This window comes from Aptenodytes patagonicus, chromosome 7, assembly GCF_965638725.1.
Source record: "Aptenodytes patagonicus chromosome 7, bAptPat1.pri.cur, whole genome shotgun sequence".
NCBI classification, from domain to species: domain Eukaryota; kingdom Metazoa; phylum Chordata; class Aves; order Sphenisciformes; family Spheniscidae; genus Aptenodytes; species Aptenodytes patagonicus.
In genome coordinates, this window is record NC_134955.1 from 48,149,963 (window position 1) to 48,171,770 (window position 21,808).

At 44.3% G+C, this 21,808-nt stretch overlaps 1 protein-coding gene across 1 annotated transcript; it reads right to left on the reverse strand.

The window, feature by feature from the left end:
* Window positions 1-377: 377 nt before the first annotated feature.
* Window positions 378-21,801, reverse strand: ALKBH1 (alkB homolog 1, histone H2A dioxygenase). Its single transcript, XM_076345188.1, has 6 exons — window positions 21,673-21,801; window positions 18,675-18,783; window positions 13,973-14,135; window positions 3,745-3,835; window positions 2,429-2,622; window positions 378-1,892 (listed from the first exon to the last, which is right to left on the reverse strand). Exons 1-6 carry the CDS (start codon window positions 21,796-21,798, stop codon window positions 1,469-1,471), a joined length of 1,107 nt encoding a protein of 368 aa, XP_076201303.1. The 5' UTR covers window positions 21,799-21,801; the 3' UTR covers window positions 378-1,468.
* Window positions 21,802-21,808: the final 7 nt, after the last annotated feature.

Consider the following 21,808-nt stretch of genomic DNA (forward strand, 5'->3'; position numbering starts at 1 on the left):
AAACCCCACATCTGATTATTTTAGACATTAAATTACTGGAGCTCTTTGCAGTACTATATAAGAAATTAATTGTGTGCACACACACACTCACCTGCTATGAAATAAGCGGACCAGACACACTTTCCCCATGAGGAAAAGCTGCCACAGACATATTAAATTGCAATTTGATACCGCAGGCAACACCTCTCTGAAACGGCCCAACAAACCCTGAACTGCCCATAAGCAAAGTAGCTCCTCCACCGGAGCTGGCAGATGGCAGAGGGAGTAGATCCAGAAGAAGCCTAGAGGGAACAGCACAAGGGATGCGGGAGCGTTAACAATACACTGAAATAACTAACAGGGAGAAAAAGAAAAGAAGAAAAAAGCCAGCCCAAACCTGATAGAGATCTTTAATTTAAAAACCGAGGAAGTTTATTCATTGGGAAAGTGCAACAAAATACCCCAGGGATAGTGCATTCCACTCTAACAATTAAAATTGCATTAAAAAGCAGATAGGAAGGTCTTGAGTCTTAAAGAGAACTGGCACAAAAGCTAGTACTTTTCTTTGTTTCAATATATTTACCTTTGGGTGACAGAGATAGTCAACAATTAATTTTTTAGGTACTTCATTTACAACTTCATTGCTTCTACTTGCAAGTCATTCTGTTCCTTAAAGATGCTAGCTTGGGACTGGAGGACCATAATCTGCAGGCACTTAAGAGGGGGCAGTTTTGAAAGAATGGGGATGCAGGGCTCAGTCACGTACTTACTGTTGGGAGGAGACCCAGCTGGGAGCTACTAGATATTCTAAGTAGATATTGCCCCCACTTGTTTCTCTCTAAAATCTGAGGTATGCAAAAAATGTCCAGTTCCACTCATAAGCGCAGCTTCTGCTGCAGCTGAGGGGGTGCAAGCAGGCAAAAGGAGAGCACAGGACTACAGCAAGCTTACAGCAGGTGTTGCTCGAGGGAGCTGCTAGTTTCTGACCACTGAAGCAATTTTTGCTGTAGAGGTAATTCTCTTGGAAATGCTGCAGGTAGGTCTCACACCCATAGCAGCCCATTCTCATTCATACTTGTTACTGCACTTCAGCTGAGCTTTACAGGCCCAATAGGATTCTTTAACACATAGCAATTATGTATCTTTTGCCAGCACTTTCTGCCCAATGATATCAAAATATTTTATGAGCATCAATGAACCAAGCTTAAAATTCTCTGACATACAGATATTTCAAAGGGAACAGAGTACAGTAAACGTCTGCAACAAAATGGCAATAGAGCTCATCTCCTGAGTCCCAGTCCTGAACTTCGCCTTTTCCTTTTAAATTCTTTTTCTCCCCCAACCTTTTTCTTACAGCATGAAGGACTACATTTATTCTGCAGAAGTTTATTAATCCCAATACAGACAAGTGACTTCTAGTAGATTACATTAGTTCCCAATTCCATATGGAGGTTGCCTGTCCAGTCCACGTCAGCATGATCTCCCGCTCTCAGCTGTCTGTATTTGGCTTATGTCTCTTGGCTCTGCTGTTCTCCTGATGGTGACTGTCTTCAGAGGGTGCTTGGCCCTTTCCGTTTGTCCCAGATTCCTCTGGAAATTTCTGACCCTCAGCCAACACCTGCCGAATAGTCATATTTATGCGGGAAGACTGCAAGTACTTGGCACAGACCTGCCAATCCTCATCAGAGCTGTGCTCAATGACTGAGCCAACAGGAAGGTCTGAAGAAAGTGCTTGGTCCAGGCACGAAGGCAAAGCTGTCCCTTCAGGGTTGGGGAGGACCCTGGGGACGGCATGGTGCAGCAGACGGCTGAAGCCAGACATCACCATGATATCTCCACTGTGCATAAACATTGCTGTTGGGGCCTCCTCCCGCTTCAGGCCCCCAAGCAAAAATATCGAGGACTGCCCAAAACTAGAGATGGTTTGAGGATGGAGAGAGAAGAGAAAACAAATTCAGATAGAGAACAATTATATGTACAGTAAGAAAATACTAGCAGCTAAATCCCTTTATATAAAAAAAAAAAACCAAACAAGAAATCCAGATGGGCTCCTAGGAACAACTTTACAATGAGAACATGGAAAACAGACTAAGAGGCCTGGTTCAAGGTAGGCGTAGTGTGAACAGCTGCCCTGCCAGGTTTGAAGCTCTGCTGAGGTATTTCATCCTTGCCTGCTAGTACCCAGTTGCCACTCTGCTGCTTTAGGACAGAACTGTGCTCTGTGCAAAGAGCTCTTCCACTCCAGGCGCCACATCCATGCTATTCAAGCAGCCTTCAAAGAAGAACCTATGCCCTTGAGCAACAGCTTCCTACTATTCAGATCTTCAGAGAGTGAAGATTATATACCCAATTAGCAAACTACATCATACCGACTTCCTATAACCATATGCAACCGTAGGAAAAAAGCCACCAATCCTTCCACAACACGCCAGTGCTTTCCTTGACTCACCTGAATGATAAAAGGGGCCGAGAATGGTCTAGTTCAGACTCATCCACATGAATTCCCAGTGAAGAATCAAAATGGTAGTAGTTCAAGATACCTGCTTGGGCTTGGAAACCCCGGAACCCGCAGGCTGCGGCCACTTGTTCTGACAGGAATGCAAGGTCTGAGGGGAAAGGAGTGTGGTGATTTGCTGAGTATTTCTGGAGGAAGGAGAGCAGGAAAAAAAAAAAAAACAAACCACACCCAGAACATCAGAGCAGCAAATACAACTGGAAACAAACATTGAATGAGAACTCAGAAGTCTGGCTGATAATCATGGAGAAGGACATCATATTTGCCTGGGAAATGACTACAACAGACAGAACCACAGCAAGTTTACCTCTTATCGTTTAATTCTGGGCCTATGCTGAGTCTGTCAGAGATTCAATTAATCGTGGAGTTAATCATTATATCCGGATGGCAAACTTGGAAGTCAGTAAGATTAGTACCTAAGGTTAGTACCAACATCCTGAGGATCTACTTGGTCACTACCTAAAGCTGCCAATAAAAAGACAGTTCTGTATCTCATCAACAGAGCTCTGAAACAAACATCTTTGTTCCTTCTTTGAAGAATAAGACAAACAGGAATCAATTGCAAACCTACTTTTTCTCTCTCCCATGAGTGATTCTGAGAGGACCGGAAGGGAATAACCAAGTTTTTATTAAGGCCACCCAATAATAGGCTGACCTGGTAAATATAAGGCTGCAAGCAGATTTGGTTAAGTATCTGCAGTATACTGATAAGACTGTATATTCACTCTTCCATCCTTTCTCAGCCTCCATCTGACTCAGTCTTATGAAAAAGTTCATTTTGGTCAGGAGCCCCAAAATAGCTGTTGGTGAGACTGTACTATACTGGTTCAGACTCTTAAGTTCAAAGTCACATCAGCAGCAGTCTCTTCCTGCTCTTGCTCACTCCTCCAAAGAGGAGTAGTTTCTCAGAAGTAGCTGTCTTTAAGCACGCAAGGTCATTCTCACCTTACGTAGTTAACGATGCTTTTGTGACCGTCCCTTTCGGTACACTAAAAATGCTCACCCTGAAACAGTCACAGGTCTAGAGCTGAGTATATGCTACCAAAGGAAAGAATGCAGCAATGGACTTTTGCTGTTAAATCCTTCACAGTAAACTAAAACAGATTAAAATGTTCTTACAAACGTGGTTTGTTACAGCCGTTCAAGACTGTCTTGTAGAATCATAAGCATTTTATTCCATGATACCCTCCTAAGATACCTAAGATACCTAAGATACCTAAGAAAAATGGAGAAGAATTTAATTTCAATACCTTAGTATCCCAATTATAATGGTAACCAAGGGTCACCCAGCGCAGCTTCTCCAATAAGCTTCTGGGCTCCCGTTTACTGGAACCTTTCCTTCTGCAAAGATAAAATGGAAAGAAATAGGATATGTCTTAATTTCTGAGGGGTTTTCTGGTAGTGCAGCATACAGTAATGAGATTCACTCATCCATATGACAGACTATTAAAACCATTAATGCTAAACTTTTATTTTCAGTGCCATTATTTTTTTCCTCCAAAGACCTTGAAAATTCAATTAATGCAATTTGTGTAAGCTATAGCGCCTACTGCCAACTGCTGTCATTGCTTGAAAGCTTGCATTTTCAACGTGGTACATAACGGGTTATCAGATGGAGACAACACAATGAACTGGTGCAGATTTACAAGTCAGAATTAAGCATGTACTATTTGAGCACCTGAAAGTGAAAGAACAGAATCTGTGAAGATCTAAAAGCTGCAAACACAAGGAAAAAATATTCTAGGCACTTAATGGAAAATGACGAGAAAGGAAGATGCTTCGCCTGACAATGAAGCGTATCAAGCTACATAATACTGCAAAGGACCGTTAGTTCTACTGCTTGGTACTTTTACAAGAAGTCCTTAGGACGGACTGACTCAGTGTTCAATAAGAAGCAAGACTGTTCTAGCTCTGACCATACACTTCTTGTAATGTCAAGAAGTCCAGAGTGCAGGTGTCTCCTATCCAGACTCTTATGCAGGACAAAAAACTGTTCTTCTCAAGTGACAACCCTAATGCAGAGGGACTCAGTGGTCTGAAGCCACACACCAATTTACCATTCTTACTTGAAGGTGGTGAAGGCAGGAAGAGACCTCAGGGATGGGCTTTTACTATGGCCTATGGAAAAGTCCTTAAAAAGTTACAGAGTATTACTATAGTAAATCAGATAGAAACACGCTAGTGACAAATACAAGAAGGAAGGTACACATCTATCTTCTAGTCCACTTATTCCAGCCATTTCAGCTTCTTTTCTCAAGCTAAGTCATGTGTTATGGTAAAGAAAGAAAGAAAAGTGAAATGTACTCAGAACATGATGATAAACAGTAGCACCAGATGGTTGGCTCTCATTTATAGCCTCATTAGTTCAGTAAAACATGCTCTCTTTTACAAAACAGGATTCATATTTGTGCTGCCATGGTCAAGTCTCAGCCAAGCATCTGCAGTTAATGTGCATTTCTACCTGGATACACAGCTTGTTTCTGCCCTTCACCTATACCGTACTGATGCTCTTAAGATAAACCAGGAACAGGAGTAAAAGGCCAGTTTCTTCACCTTCAGTAATTTTTCATAGCTCACTGATTATTGAAAGTCATCTTTCCAGTTTCCATCTTGGTCGTAGGGTAACAGCAACTGCAATTACCATAATGCAGTGTCCTGGTTTCGGCTGGGATAGAGTTAATTTCCTTCCTAGTAGCTGGTACAGTGCTGTGTTTTGGGTTTAGGATGAGAAAAATGTTGATAACACACTGATGTTTTAGTTGTTGCTAAGTGGTGCTTACACTAGTCAAGGACTTTTCAGCTTCTCATGCCCTGCCAGCGAGAAGCTGGGAGGGGGCACAGCCAGGACAGCTGACCCAAACTGGCCAAAGGGATATTCCATACCGTATGACGTCATGCTCAGTACATAAACTGGGGGGAGTTGGCAGGGGGGCGGTGACCGCTGCTCAAGAACTGGCTGGGCATCGGTGGGCGGGTGGTGAGCAATTGCATTGTGCATCACTTATTTTGTATATTCTATTATTATTGTTATTATTATTATTTTCCCTTCCTTTTCTGTCCTATTAAACTGTCTTTATCTCAACCCACAAATTTTACTCTTTTTTTTTTTTTCCCAATTCTTTCCCCCATCCCACTGCAGGGGGGGCAGTGAGCAAACAGCTGTGGGGTGTTTAGCTGCCTGCTGGGTTAAACCACAACAGTCCTTTTGGTGCCCAATGTGGGGCACGAAGGGTTGAGATAATGACAGATCTGACCAGAGCGTGTTAAGGCCAATTTGTTATAAGCATTCATCATATTGGCTTAATAGTTGCTGGTCACGATGTTGATTAATTTACTCTCAAAGTTGTCATGCTTGCTCTCCAAGTTGTGTTATGTAACACCTTACTTGCTGTATATGGTCCCTGTTGTGCTGTCTATCACCTCTGGGAGTTGGATCAAGGATATCATTTTCCTGCACTGTGTAACACTACTGGTTTATGATATGATAAAATTATTGGTCATGAGACTAATTTTTGTATTTGTACTTCTGTATTTGTACTCAGCATTGCTGTCATCTCCGTACCTCGGGAGTCACTTTTCGGAAACTATTAATAATTACACCTTTTACCTTTTCTCCTCGGGGAACCAATCTATTGGGGAGACATGGGGGAACACTTTCCCCTGCTCCTTCACCTTCCCTTTCTCCTTCAGGCTAGTTATAACAGCTCTTGAGAATTTCTAATATCCTTGGGATGTTCAAACCAGCATGGTTCTATTGCTGTTTCCTGAATGTGGTTCAGGCCTTGTTTAAGGTTAAACAATTATTTAAGAATACCATCCAGAGATCAACCCCCGTGACAGGCACTCTGGCTACTCAAACCCCGTTGACAGGCACTGTGGCTACTCAAATCCTGGCAACAGGCACTGCAGCTGCTCCAACCTCCATGACAGGCACTGCAGCTACTCAAACCCCGGCAACAGGCACTGCAGCTGAACTACAGAACCAACCCATGCTGATATCAGTCACCCCTATACACAAGAAGAAATACACAAGAAAATCAACTTATTTAGTAAGGGATGAAGATGAACCAGAGCCATCATGAGAACAGGAGGAGGAAGAGGCAAAACCCATAAATGAGATGGTAACCACCCGATCCCTATCCCTGAGTGAGCTGCGAGATATGTGAAAAGATTTCAGTCGTTGTCCAGGCGAGCATGTTATCACCTGGCTGCTCCGATGCTGGGATAATGGGGCCAGTAGCCTGGAATTAGAAGGTAGGGAAGCCAAGCAGCTGAGATCCCTCTCCAGGGAAGGGGGCATTGACAAAGCAATTGGAAAAGGGGCACAAGCCCTCAGCCTCTGGAGGCGACTCCTGTCAAGCGTGAAGGAAAGGTATCCCTTTAAGGAAGATGTTATATGTCACCCAGGCAAGTGCACCACCATGGAGAGGGGTATCCAGTACCTGAGGGAATTAGCCATGCTGGAGGTGATTTATGATGACCTGAACAATGGGCAGTTATCCAAAGATCCAGATGAACTCAAGTGCACGCAACCCATGTGGTGGAAGTTTGTATGGAGCGCACCATTGTCATATGCCAACTCATTGGCAGTGATGACCTGGAAAGACGGAGAGGAACAAAAAGGTGGATGAATTGGCTGGTCAACTCTGGCAATATGAAGAAAGCCTCTATTCCTCCCTATGGGCCTGCGTCTCAGCTGTGGAGAAACTGCTGGACATGTTAGCTGAGAAACTGTCCCGGGAGTTCCAGCAATTCAAGACGGTATGTCCTACTCCCCACCTGTACGGACCAGTATCTCAGCTATTAGAAGTAAGTGTCCCTCTGCTCAAGAGAGAGGATATAGTGGGTACACAATACAGGCCACCCTGTGGTTTTACCTATGTGACCACGGAGAGGACATGAGGAAGTGGGATGGAAAACCTACCTCAGCCCTAGAAGCACAGATACGTGAGTTGCAAGGAAAAACAATCACACAAGGGGGTTCATCCAGGAAAATTGCTGCTCCAGTTTCCAGCAAGCAGTTCCCCAGACAGAGTAGAAGGGCTGATTTTACTTCTGATCTTAATAAAGGGACTTCTGATTCACATTTAGAAGAAGTGAGTAGTGAATACTATGACCAGGACTAGAGGGGCCCTGCCTCCAGCCAGGTGGAGGAAAAGGACGACCGGGTTTACTGGACTGTGTGGATTTGATGGCCTGGCACATCAGACCCACAAGAGTATAAGGCTCTAGTAGACACCAGTGCACAGTGTACCCTAATGCCATCAGCTATAAAGGGGCAGAACCCATCAGTATTTCTGGAATGACAGGGGGATCCCAACAGCTAACTCTATTGGAAGCCGAAGTGAGTCTAACTGGGAATGAGTGGCAGAAGCAGCCCATTGTGACTGGCCCAGAGGCTCCGTGCATCCTTGGCATAGGCTACTTCAGGAGAGGGTATTTCAAGGACCCAAAAGGGTACCGGTGGGCTTTTGGTATAGCTGCCTTGGAGACAGAAGAAATTAAACAGCTGTCCACCTTGCCTGGTCTCTCAAAGGACCCTTCTGTTGTGGGGTTGCTGAAGGTCGAAGACCAACAGGTGCCAATTGCTACCACCACGGTGCACCGGCAGCAATATCGCACCAACCGAGACTCCCTGATTCCCATCCATAAGCTGATTTGTCGACTGGAGAGCCGAGGAGTGATCAGCAAGACTCGCTCACCCTTTAACAGTCCCAGATGGCCAGTGCAAAAGTCTAATGGAGAGTGGAGACTAACAGTAGACTATCGTGGCCTGAATGAAGTCACGCCGCCACTGAGTGCTGCTGTGTCGGACATGCTAGAACTTCAGTACGAATTGGAGTCAAAGGCAGCCAAGCAGTATGCCACAGTTGATATTGCTAATGCGTTTTTCTCAATCCCTTTGGCAGCAGAGTGCAGGCCACAATTTGCTTTCACTTGGAGGGGCGTCCAGTACACCTGGAATCGACTGCCCCAGGGGTGGAAACACAGCCCCACCATTTGCCATGGACTGATCCAGACTGCACTGGAACAGGGTGAGGCTCTGGAACACCTGCAATACATTGATGACATCATTGTGTGGGGCAACACAGCAGCAGAAGTTTTTGAGAAAGGGAAGAAAATAGTTCAAATCCTTCTGAAGGTCGGTTTTGCCATAAAACAAAGTAAGGTCAAGGGACCTGCACAGGAGATCCAGTTTTTAGGAATAAAATGGCAAGGTAGACACCATCAGATCCCAATAGATGTGATCAACAAAATAACAGCCATGTCTCCACCAACTAGCAAAAAGGAAACACAAGCTTTCTTAGGCGTCGTGGGTTTTTGGAGAATACATATTCCAAATTACAGTCTGATTGTAAACCCTCTCTACCAAGTGACCCGGAAGAAGAAGGATTTCAAATGGGGCCCTGAGCAACGACAAGCTTTTGAGCAAATTAAAGAGGAGATAGTTCATGCAGTAGCCCTTGGGCCAGTCTGGGCAGGACAAGATGTTAAAAATGTGCTCTACACCACAGCCGGGGAGAATGGCCCTACCTGGAGCCTCTGGCAGAAAGCACCAGGGGAGACTCGAGGTCAACCCCTAGGGTTTTGGAGTCGGGGATACAGAGGATCTGAGGCCCGCTATGCTCCAACTGAAAAAGAGATATTGGCAGCATATGAAGGGGTTCAAGCTGCTTCGGAAGTGATCGGCACTGAAGCACAGCTCCTCCTGGCACCCCGACTGCCGGTGCTGGGCTGGATGTTCAAAGGGAGGGTCCCCTGTGCACATCACGCAACTGATGCTCTGTGGAGTAAGTGGGTCGCACTGATCACACAACGGGCTCAAATAGGAAACCCCAGTCACCCAGGAATCCTGGAAGTGATCATGGACTGGCCAGAAGGCAAAGATTTTGGAATATCGCCAGAGGAGGAGGTGACGCGTGCTGAGGAGGCCCCAATGTATATAAACTGCCAGAAAATGAGAAGCAATATGCCCTGTTCACTGATGGGTCCTGTCATCTTGTGGGAAAGCATCGGAGGTGGAAGGCTGCTGTGTGGAGTCCTATACGACAAGTCGCAGAAACTGCTGAAGGAGAAGGTGAATCGAGTCAGTTTGCAGAGGTGAAAGCCATCCAGCTGGCTTTGGATATTGCTGACCAAGAAAAGTGGCCAGTACTTTATCTCTACACTGACTCATGGATGGTGGCAAATGCCCTGTGGAGGTGGTTACAGCAATGGAAGCGGAGCAACTGGCAGCGCAGAGGCAAACCCATCTGGGCTGCCGCATTGTGGCAAGATATTGCTGCCCAGGTGGAGAACCTGGTTGTAAAAGTACATCACATAGATGCTCACGTACCCAAGAGTCGGGCCACTGAAGAACATCAAAACAACCAGCAGGTGGATCAGGCTGCTAAGGTTGAAGTGGCTCAGGACTGGCAACATAAGGGTGAATTATTTATAGCCCGGTGGGCCCATGACACCTCAGGCCATCAAGGAAGAGATGCAACATATAGATGGGCTCATGATGGAAGCAGGGACTTGCCCATGGACACTACTGCACAGGTTATCCATGAATGAATGTGAAACATGCGCTGCGATCAAGCAAGCCAAGCGGCTAAAGCCTCTCTGGTATGGAGGATGACGGCTGAAATATAAATATGGGGAGGCCTGGCAGATCGATTATATCACACTCCCACAAACCCACCAAGGCAAGTGCCACGTGCTTACAATGGTGGGGGCAACCACCGGATGGCTGGAAACATATCCCATGCCCCATGCCACCGCCCAGAACACTATCCTGGGCCTTGAAAAACAAGTCTTATGGCGACATGGCACCCCAGAAAGAGTTGAGTCAGACAACGGGACTCATTTCCAAAACAACCTCAGAGACACCTGGGCCAAAGAGCACAGCACTGAGTGGGTGTATCACATCCCCTATCATGCACCAGCCTCCAGGAAAATTGAACAATACAATGGGCTGTTAAAGACTACACTGAGAGCAATGGGTGCTGGGACACTCAAACACTGGGACACACATTTAGCAAAGGCCACCTGGTTAGTCAACACCAGGGGATCTGCCAATCGAGCAGGCCCTGCCCAGTCAGAACTTTTACATACTGTAGAAGGGGATAAAGTCCCTGTAGTGCACATAAAAAGTATGCTGGGGAAGGCAGTCTGGGTTATTCCTGCCTTGGGCAAAGGCAAACCCATCCGTGGGACTGCTTTTGCTCAAGGACCTGGGTGCACTTGGGAGGATGGGGAAGTCTGATGTGTGCCTCAAGGAGATTTCATTTTGGGTGAGAATAGCCAATGATTTGAATTGTATGACGTTAATTGCTTTATAATACTGTATGTCATCGCTACTATGGTCGCTATGTGCCATATCAACAGTATTACAGTAGGAATCACCCTGATTAATGCAGAATGAACTTTGATGAAACCTAACAAAGTACAGCCATGATAGAACCGGACAAGTGCAGTGATGGGACCAAAACTGGCTTCAGCATGCAGCAATCCGACACCACACACCATCTCTCCTGCCCTGAAGGACTGTTATGACAGATGGAGCCCAAAGTCATGGACTAACTGAACTCAACAAGGGAATGATATCTGTGTGTATATATCAAAAAACAGGAAAAGTGGTGGTGATTAATTGGAATGTATTGGAAAGTGTGCGACCTGGGCATGACGTAGATAGCATAGAATAAGGGGTGGATACTGTCCTGGTTTCGGTTGGGATAGAGTTAATTTTTTTCCTAGTAGCTGGTACAGTGCTGTGTTTTGGGTTTAGGATGAGAATAATGTTGATAACACACTGATGTTTTAGTTGTTGCTAAGCAGTGCTTACACTAGTCAAGGACTTTTCAGCTTCTCATGCCCTGCCAGCGAAAAGCCAGGAGCGAGCACAGCCCGGACAGCTGACCCAAACTGGCCAAAGGGATATTCCACACCATATGACGTCATGCTCAGTATATAAACTGGGGGGAGTTAGCCAGGGGGTGGTGACTGCTGCTTGGGAACTGGCTGGGCATTGGTCGGCAGGTGGTGAGCAACTGCATTGTACATCACTTTCTTTGTATAGTCTTTTATCATTATTATTATTATTATTTTCCCTTCCTTTTCTGTCCTATTAAACTGTCTTTATCTCAACCCACAAATTTTACTCTCCCCCCCCCCCCCCCCAATTCTCTCCCCCATCCCACTGCCAGGGGCGGGGGCAGTGAGCAAACGGCTGTGGGGTGTTTAGCTGCCTGCTGGGTTAAACCACAACATGCAGCAACACAGTAACTGTCCAATACATACTGCTTGGAATAATTTATGAAGCCTACAAGCTACCTACAAGCAGGTAACAGAGCATTTAGAAAACGGAGAGCCCACAACTCATTCCTCTACATCTTTCAATCGACAAACTTAATGCTCATAATTAAACATTTTTAGCACATGCCTTTTGAAAGTGCCCTTCTTTCACTACAGTGCTAGAGTGTTTGCACAACAGCAGGAACCCTAATATGTTTGGTAGGTCCTTATTCCCAGAACTTAGTATTTTGCATGTGATTTCACATGTGATTGCTAAGGAGAGGAAAGTCTGAGTGTTATGTATCTGGAAACAATGAGTTCCTAGAGCTGTAGCAGCAGGTGCTCCTACAAGAAAGCACAGAGAAATTGTGGTGTAACTATGTTAGAAAGACAACAAGACTGAACAGCAGGGGGGCTTTGGTCTGAAGCTCCCTTTTTTCTTCACTCACTAGTGAAAGATTGCATCTATAAAATCCCCCCAGCCTTTTCCTTATACACAAGGACATATATATCCCCCATAGGGATGCTCTACCCCGTTTTATGCTTTTAATTGTCCCCAGCACTAAAGAAAATACCCAAACTCCACTTTGTGAAGAGAGCATTGCGTAAGTTTCTAGGAACTGTATGGACTCTCCCTACCTTGTGATTCCTGCATCCTGCAAAGAGCAGATAAGCCATGACCCAAGCACATTTACGCATCTTCCTGATGGCTTTAAAAAGCATTAAAGTTGTGTCCAATCTTGGAAGTAGACCTCTTTTTAGTTAAGCACTCTGTTTCTCCCCTCCCTGAAAGGCTCTCACTCCCGATACTAGACAAGTTGGCTAGTTTGATCAGCTGTCCCCTAGGTAAAAGCACAAATACAGCAGTTTGCTCACTTGAAGACTCAGGCAAGTGCTTAATAAAACTGCCAGTGTTTCTGCCAGCCATCACTCTTCCAAACACTGTTTTCAACTGAACTGGATTCAGCTGCAAATTAACCTCTGTTCTGATCATTCTCTGTGTACGCAGGAGGTGCTGCTGGGAAAGGCCTGTCAAGCTGGAACAGTACCCCACTTTTTTCAGCTGTAGGGCATAATGCACAATACTTTCAAAGAACAATTTTTCATCCTTGATGGAACACAAAAAAGGTGTCTGAATTTCTGTAACTAATTCTGACTGAGCCTGGAAAAAACACAAGTGGGGCATAACTTCTCTCCTAGGTGCAAATATTTAGAAGTCCAAATCTTGCTTTTGCCATTCCATATCTTGTAGATGTTAAGAGTATTTTTGAAAAAAAATCTCAGCATGTAAATTTACTAAAAGACTGAGGTGGAAGATGAGAGTTGTAGGGAATTCTGGTCACTCCATCACATGAAACAATTGTTATGAAAAATGAGCAGTGAAGTCAACAAGGTAATGATAAATACCCAAATAAGTAAAAGATTGTGTACTGTAAACAGAATCTATCTTGTATGTATTTTTACAGGTGACTAATTTAAAAAAAAAAAAAGGCCTTTAAAACTTTGACTTTAAAACTTTCTACTTGACTTCAAAACTTGGACAAATTCTCCATTAACTTCCAAATCAGGTAGAGGAAAGGCAGCTGCGTCGGCCACAGAACTCTGAACCTGTGGCAGTTTTTCCAGAGTAAACAGGATTGCCATTAAAATGGTACATTTAATCACCATCTCAGATTAAATGAAAAAAAAAAAAACCCAAACCAAAACAAAGAAATACTTTGGAAGATAAAAAACCCACAGAAACTAGCTGACTTGAGAAGTTAAAAAAAGTGCAGATAACAGTCTTTTAATTACAGTATAATAGGTCTGACAGCTGACTGGGAAGAAGAGCTAGCATGAGTGGGGTGTTTGGAAAGGATCCCTTTTGCCTCAGGAAAACTGAGGCCTAGAGGGACCTCATGGTTCCACTTGTAGCTGAGCTTAGCAAACTTCCAAGCACCATATCATCAGCCAGGGTCACTATTTTACATTTGACTACTAGAAAATCTCATTGTGAGCGTGAAAGCGGAGAATTAACAAGGATGCACATCAAGCCATGAAAAATCCATCTTTAACTTGGCATATCTGCCACCATCTGTATACTGCCAGCACGGACACAATCTTTTTCAGCTTCCCTTCCCTGCTCATTTTTCTTAGACCTCCTCAGAGGTGAGACCTTCTGGCTCCATTAGTTTTGACCACCAAAGGTTATTGTGGACTTACTTCAGCTGCTCCTTGCTCTGTCCCCACAGGTCAATGGTCTTCTCAGGAGCCATGTGCAGGTCCAGGTTGCAGACATTGGGTTTCTGGGGGTATAGCTTGAGACACTGTTTCACCCAGTGACGCTGGCAGCCCGGAAGGAAAGGGTTTGGTATGAAAATAAACCCTGACCACAGAGAAAAAGGGAGGGGGTGGGGAGAAAGTATGATTAGGCATATCTGTTTTTTCTAAAACTAGAGCAAAGGACAGAGGTCAGAGGTACTGAAGAAACACCTTAGATATATAACCACTGACTTTGCATGTAAGCTGATGAAATCTATTAACAGGTCTGAATAGTTAAGTTAAAACCTATTGTTTTTTTCAGTACAAACAAATGGTGGCCATAAGGTAGAAGGCAGGGAGGGCAGCCAACACTGGTTCAAGTAAAAAATGACAATAAAGGACATATCTGTGTAAGGCATATTGATTACAGGTAGATAAAGGAGTAAGAACTTGGAAAGCCAATTGCCTTGGAGTAAATTTGATTTTGAAGTGATTCAGCAAGATTTTTGTCTTGAACCCTGCAAAGTTAAAGTAATTCTGGCCTAGTTTTTCTAGACTTCAAACTAACCTTGTCGCTGCCTCTAAACTCATACTGTCTTCTTATTGCTACTGCAGTGTCATTAACTGCAGAGAGCAGTCCACGGGCTGAGCAAGTCTCTAGTAACGTAAACTGTCCTCTCCTTTGCTTCATGCTTATTTCCAGGCAAGTCTGGTTGCACCCATCTTTGTATTTTGGTATGGTAGTACTCAAAGGGGATGAAAGTCAAATTATATCCCAAACTGCTTGATGCTGACTGCAAATACTTTGCAGTCATTGTTAATTAACAAAACAAAATAAACACGTAGCTAGTCTGCACATTCAGTTAGCCAGGCACCTCAGGCAGAGTTCAAGCAGCAGCCCAAATAAGAGGGTTAGCAGAGATGTAATGGATTGATTTGGTCTGTATCTTAACAGACAAGAGTCCTTGACATAAGATCTGCCATCACCAGGAGTGCTAACAGGATTCTTCACTGGAATTTTCTCCCCAGCACCCCAGGGGTGTTTCCTTCCAGGCCAGGGTCGACGGTATTGATGAATGAGCGTCTGATGGGAAGATGCTATTAATCTGTATTTTACCTACTCCGAGAATCAAGGCACTCTCTCAAAGACTGTCAATTCAGTAAGACTCACCAGCACAAAATTCACGTACAAAGAGAGATAAGGGTATAGGAGGAACAAAGGAAAAGGAGGGTTCAAGGTTTTGGCCTACTGCATCTTTTTGAACTTCTCAGTCATATCAAGTTAAACAGAGACAAAAATAGATGAAAAAGGAAGAAGCAAGGCTAGGAGTCTCAGTAGGATACAAACTTGCCTTGTGGCCTTATAAAAGTGGTAATAAAAGCAAAGAAGCAGCTTCCTGCCAGCATATCTCACAGACCTCACAACATTAAATTAACTGGTTAGAAAAAGAGCCTTCAGTGTATTAATAATATACTGTCATTCATTTCACTCCATTCCCTGCACCTTCAGACTACGGCAGCCTTCTGATAGATCTGGTTACAAGAAGTTTCTTTGCCAGAAGCATTAAATTTACTTTCTGTTGGCCTCTGCGTAGAACAGAATAATAAAGGCTGTAGACGGGAAGGGCATTATTAATGCGGGGTTCTCAAAGCACTTTACTACTTTCATGAAATTACGCTCTACTAGGTATGTATTAATGAAGGAATTGAAGCCTGGAGGGCGAGTTACACACAGAGCCGAGAACAAGAATCCAAATTTTATGACTCTTGTATCAGAAGCTTAGAACACGCTCATGTCTCTCCAAACCTTCCGTTGCTTACTCCTAAGAAACCAGATTAGTCTAGATTTACAAAAGCGAGAACAACTAAAAAGTGGGTTACTGCTATGCTTCTGATGTCAAGAAAGGCAGAAAACCCTGAATTTCTAACAGTTGCAGAGTTCTACTATAAAATTCTACACTAACGTTCAAGACTGGGAGGCCCAATAGTGCTAGAAATCAGTGACTTATCACACATGGGAGGCAGAAGAGTAAGAGTAAGAGTAAGAAATGTTATTTCTGTAGCAATCTTTCTGAGCTGACTAAAGAACACCACAGACAAGTTTTGAAGGCAACACAATTGAACCTCTTGGCCTTGAAAGAGTTGGTCTGAGTGGAATGGGCAAAAGACAAATTCTTTGGGGATCTATATACTAAAGGAATCTGCCTTGAGGAAGCAGATGCAATTCTCTTACTGCAGCAAAATCTTGTGGCACACCAGGAATTAATTTACACCCAGTGAAAGTGGTCTCCAGCCTCAGTCAAAGGAAGGATAAGACACACAAGATGTCTAGCAACAAGAACAACCCCTCATAAAACCAGTTTGTGTCAGTTACAAAGACCCAAAGACAGCATCACCCACATTTCACAGAACTCAGGACACTGCAACAGAAATTCACCCAGCTTCCTTGGTCTTATATTTCATTGCTCACTGTGGGGACAAAACCAAATGACTTCCCTTCCATTTACCCATAGACAAACTAAAGAAATTCTAACTTATTTTAGAAGGCTATTGGGGCAGTTGGTTAAATATCTTATCATGCTTTAGGATGTCCAGATAAAGGTAGCTGGAAAAGGATAAAATATTATTCTTGCCCACACATGACTTGATTCTAAACAGGACTGAGAATTTGTTAATGTATTTGCATTTCATTTTAGTGAAAGGTTTTCTTTGTCAAAGCAGAAGAAAAATGCAGTGAAGTGGAACACTTGTGATCCCCTCCCCATGTAATTGCTAGGAAAGACATTTAGACAGACATAAAATGACAAGTGAGACTAAGCAAGGGCAACTATAATATGACAGGTAAGCGGAACAAAAAATTTATAGGGGCAAGAAGAGATGGAAGCCTTTCTCCTGAAGTTATTCAATTCCCTGTGTATTAACCATGCCAGATGGCTAGTGTGGCTGCCTCAGTTTCAGAAATGGTAGGCTGGCTTCATAGCAACCCACACAGACACTGACTGCAGTCCCAATGAACCAAAAGAAACATGAGAAAAACCAAAATCAATCAAACAAAAATCCATGAAATAGGAAGGATCTGGGGAACTACAAACTCATCAGCCTTACTAAAACCCCTGGTAAGATTATGGAGCAAACTTTCATGACAGCCATTTCCAGACAGAAGGTGGCTGGGAACAGCCAGCATGGATTTACTGGAGGCAAATTTTGTCTAACCAGCCTTACTGCATGCTACAGTGACATGCCCAGACAAGGGGAGAGCAGGGGATGCTGTTTACCCTGGCTTTAGCAAAGTTTTCCAGTTGGTCTCCTGCAGCATCACCGGAGCCAAACTGGGGGCTCATGGATTTTATGGGTAAACTAAAAGGGTGAGCAAAAGCTGGCTGGGCCACCAGGCTTAAAGAACAGTGATTTGATGGTTCAAAGTCTAACCAGTGGCTGTTATGAGCTGCGTTCCTCACATTGATACTGGGGCCAAGACTGATAACTACATCTACATCAACAACCTGGATGATGGGATGTTCATCCTTATCACACATACAGGTAACACTAAATTGGGGCAGCAGTGGATATGCTGGAAGCTACTGCTGCCACTGAAAGGGACCTTGACAACCAAAGGAATGGGCCAACAAGAACCTCAGGAAGTTCAACAGTGATAATCCTGCACCTGGGGCAAAATAACCTCATGCAACAGTATGGCTTGAGGACCTGAAGACCAGGGAGCAGCTCTAAATCAAAGGGCCAGGGGGTCTTGGAGGACAAATTGAACAGGAGTCAGTAGTGCACCCTTGCAGCAATAAAGGCTGATTATACGTTGGCCTATATTAGTAAGAGCTACCTAAAGGGGCATTATAGAGAAGGTGGAGCCAGATTCTTCTCAGAGGTGCATAGCAAGATTATGAAAGGCAACAGTCACAAATTACAGCAAGGCAAATTTCGATTAGATATAAGGTGAAAAAAAAAACCACAAGAAGAGTGGCCAAACACTGGAACAGGTGCCCAGAGAGGCTGTGTAATCTCTGTCCTTGGAGATTTCCAAAAAACTCACCCATACAAAGCTCTGAGCAACCTGATCTAACTTTCAGCTTAACCCTGCTTCAAGCAGGGAGTTGGACTAGACCTCTGGAGGCCTCTTCCAGCCTAACATCTTTCTGTGATTCCACCAGCTGACCTGCAAACCTAAGATCCATTTCAGTTTTTGAAATAACCTGCCTAATGAAATTACTCTGCACCTTGAATAGGACAAGAGGTTCTTATTCACTTATTGTACTCAGTGTTCTACACCAGCAAGTAGATGCCACATTTCAGCCCTAAAATGACTGTATTTCAGTCACTTACCTAATTTTCATGATATATGTTGAGGAAAAATAGATGCTACAGAAATATAAAATCTCTATCAAAGACAACAGGAATCCATTCTCATGAGGGATGGTCTGGTTGATCAGAGACTGAAACAACTGGCCCTTCTGTTCTCACCTTCATATATATTGCCACATCCCATCCTTTAGCAGACTCGTTTGTCCTCCTGCACTTAAAATAACATTGAATTGCACTTAGGCAAACCAAAATAGCTTTTTCAGGCAGGGCAAGGAGGATAAGATGGAAGATGCCTGAATCCAAAGCAACAAAGTTGTGTTTAATTTTTCTTGAAATCAGAAGTACCTACCCGGATACCCATTGAGGCCGTAGGCTTTCCACTGGCTAACTGGCTGTAATCCTGCTCTGCAGGCATCTTGATCACTGACTGAAGAAATACTGAGCTGTGATCTGAACACCTGGCAAAAGAAAACAGATCTGGTTTAAAAAAAAAAAAAAAGGAAGAAATACGAAACTCATCCAAAAACAGCACCTATAAGAAGGAGTGCTACCGTATTCCAAGGTAAGTCTCGTGACAACACCAACTGTACCACAGAACTATTGTCTAAGCAACTGTGACCAGAACAGGGAATGCTGCTAACAGAGCTAGTATGTACTCAACACAAGAATCGAAAGGTACCTACAGTTTTTACAACACTTAGGGTTCAGGAGAGATGTCCTCCATTCATTCAAAAAACCAAACAATTTATACCAATGAGAAAAAATTCGGCACTATTTGTCCATTTCCACAGTACAGCCTCATCATTATAAAACATTCTGGTAATTATCAATCTCCATTAGAGAGCAATATTTAGTACTCATAACACTTTATACCTTCAAGGAATGTTCCAAATACAAGTTGCTCATGATCCCATAGGGTAGATGACTATTCTCATCTGTAATTTACAGAAGTAGTAGTACAGTGACGAAGTGGCCAAAGTTGCTTGATGTGAAGGACTGCAGAAACCCTGTAAATTCTGAATACCACATTGCCACTTCTGTTTCCAACAGCAGGGTCAACAGCTCAGGGCTTAGCAAGATATATTTTCTTGATGTACTCTCTTGGGTCACAATAACACATATATTTAAGCTGCAATAAGCCAACACTTGCTGAAAAAAACAACTCATCCACTGTGTTGCCACTCTCTTCTTCCCATAGGACTGGGAACCATCTTAGGGAGGGCAGGGTAGAGGCAGGTTGGTTTTGTTCTGGCTTAGTTCCCCCGTCCAGCTCTCTGTGTGGCTGTGCAAAAGTACAGGCTCGTATAAGGAAAGAGCTGGCCAGGCATAGTGGGAATAAGCAGGCAGAGACAGGCAAGACTTTGTTTATGACAATTTAAAGTGTATATGAAATTAAGGCTTTTGCACGCAGACTCTGCAGTGGTGAATGTGGAAATCAGTCTCTCTGCAAGGCTGACAGCTCTGGTTAATGTATTCTGAACAACAGGTCTAAATTATATACACAGAACTTGTAAGAAAACTCTAAACTAGTGCTGGGCAGCAGCTTCTGGCAACGTGCTCAGTTTTACCAATTTTTCAGCTCTCTGCCAAAAGCAGCTTTGCGACTGCCAGCCTTAAAGAGCTTAGTTCAGAGTCCTGTCTGCAGAACGTCCCCAGGAAGGCTCCTCCTTTGACTAGACTCTGCCACCTCTCTGCCTTCTCAAACTGCTTACACACTGGCTGCTGTCAGGGCTTCTGGAGAACAGGAGCTGTTTCTATGCTGAAGAATTACACGTGCTGAATCAGTTAAATAAGCCTGGTAGCAGGGCAGCTGGGGTATGTCACACTTCACTGAAGAACTCAATCACTTGAAGCAGTTTTCTGAGAGAAAAGGAACAATAGTATCTGGGCCAATCTGCCTGGCCTGTAGCTCTTCTTAAAGAGAAAAACCAGATGTTTTTAACCTGGGGTAAAGAGGAATAAAAGATGCTTTCACTAGTAAGTTATCAACTAATCTTAGAAGGTAACAGGCACAAACAGAATGATATGGAGAGGACAGATGCTCGTGATGCTTTCAAGTACTTTGAATTTCCCAGAAGGGCTGTAATTCTGGAATCCTTTATTTGATAAAGGATTGCTGCAAGCTCAAGAAAGGCTGAAATGTTAACAACTCCCTTGTTTAATGCTAACGCCTTGAACAATTTCACATGGGTCAGGTTTTGTGTCCCATTAACAATATCAAAATTATAGTCTGAAAAGATAGAAAAATATATATTCTAATAAAATAGTAAAAAGAAAAGGCTAAGCATTTGAACTATGAAAAATTAGGCAAAGTTTCATTTTAACTGTATTTCCTACTCCCTTTTTTCATATAGGCTCATACACAGAAAATCCCTGCTTACCAATACTTCAGCAGATATCTGTAATCCTTTTGTGAGGTGACAAAATGGAAGATGAGTTCAAAGGATCACTTCTCCATCACACAAGACATGGTAAACTACTAACCATGATGGCTAATACTTTCAGATGTGCTCCTGACTGTGTGCCCCTAATCCACTGCAATAGTTGGACTTGTCCTGATGGCTAAGCCAAATGTTTATTATATGGGAGTAAGAAAGGAGAAAAAACTTTACCAACGGGAAGACAAGAACCCTGGGCACACATTGCACAGTGGAGGGAAACTGATCCCGGCTCCCTCTCCAGCTCACCCAGGTATTTCAGGGCCAAGACAAGGACCAATAGGCCCCAAAAATATTGTCAGCTCCAATAGTGAAACTTGATTTTTTCCATCCACATGTTCCTTTGCTTCTCTTAAGTGAAGTGTGGTTCTATTACAGGCTTCAGAGATCCCTTACTGCAGTGTAGGGAGCTAATTAAACATTATGGGAATAAATAAACATAAGCAAAAGTGGTAAATCTGTGAATAGGCGGCGTGCTGGCCGGGGCGGCTGGGACAGCACCTTGTGCCCTCGGGCAGGGTCCTGTAACCCCGCGGGCAGCCGGCCCAAGGGGACCCTGAACGAGCCTGCCTCTGGGTCCCGCGGGCAGAGGGGCCCTGGGCCCTCAGACCTCTATGCCCTTCCTCAGCCGCTCGTCTCTAGTCATGCAACTAGTTTTTAAACGTTATAGCGACCCGTAAGAGGCTCAGCGCCGGAAGGCAGCGTCTTCTAGCCAGTAACAGGACAGCATTAGAGACTTGGCGTCAAGCACGAAGGGAAGCAGCAGGTGGAGAGAACAGGCTGCAGCAACACCACCACAGCACCGCGCTGAAACACCGCGACACCGCTCAGAGAGAAGGACGAACTCGGAGCGCGCCGCGCCGCCCGAACCCTCGCCGCAGAGCGAGAGCAGGAGGAGCCCAGCGTTACCTGGCCCCCCGGCACAGAGAAGTCCACCACGCCCCGCAAGTCCGACGCGTCGCGTTGCCGGTAGAAGCGAAAAAGCCGGCGGAAGGCATCCTCCCCGCCCTCGCGGGTCAGGGCCGCCGCCGCCATTTTGGGCAGA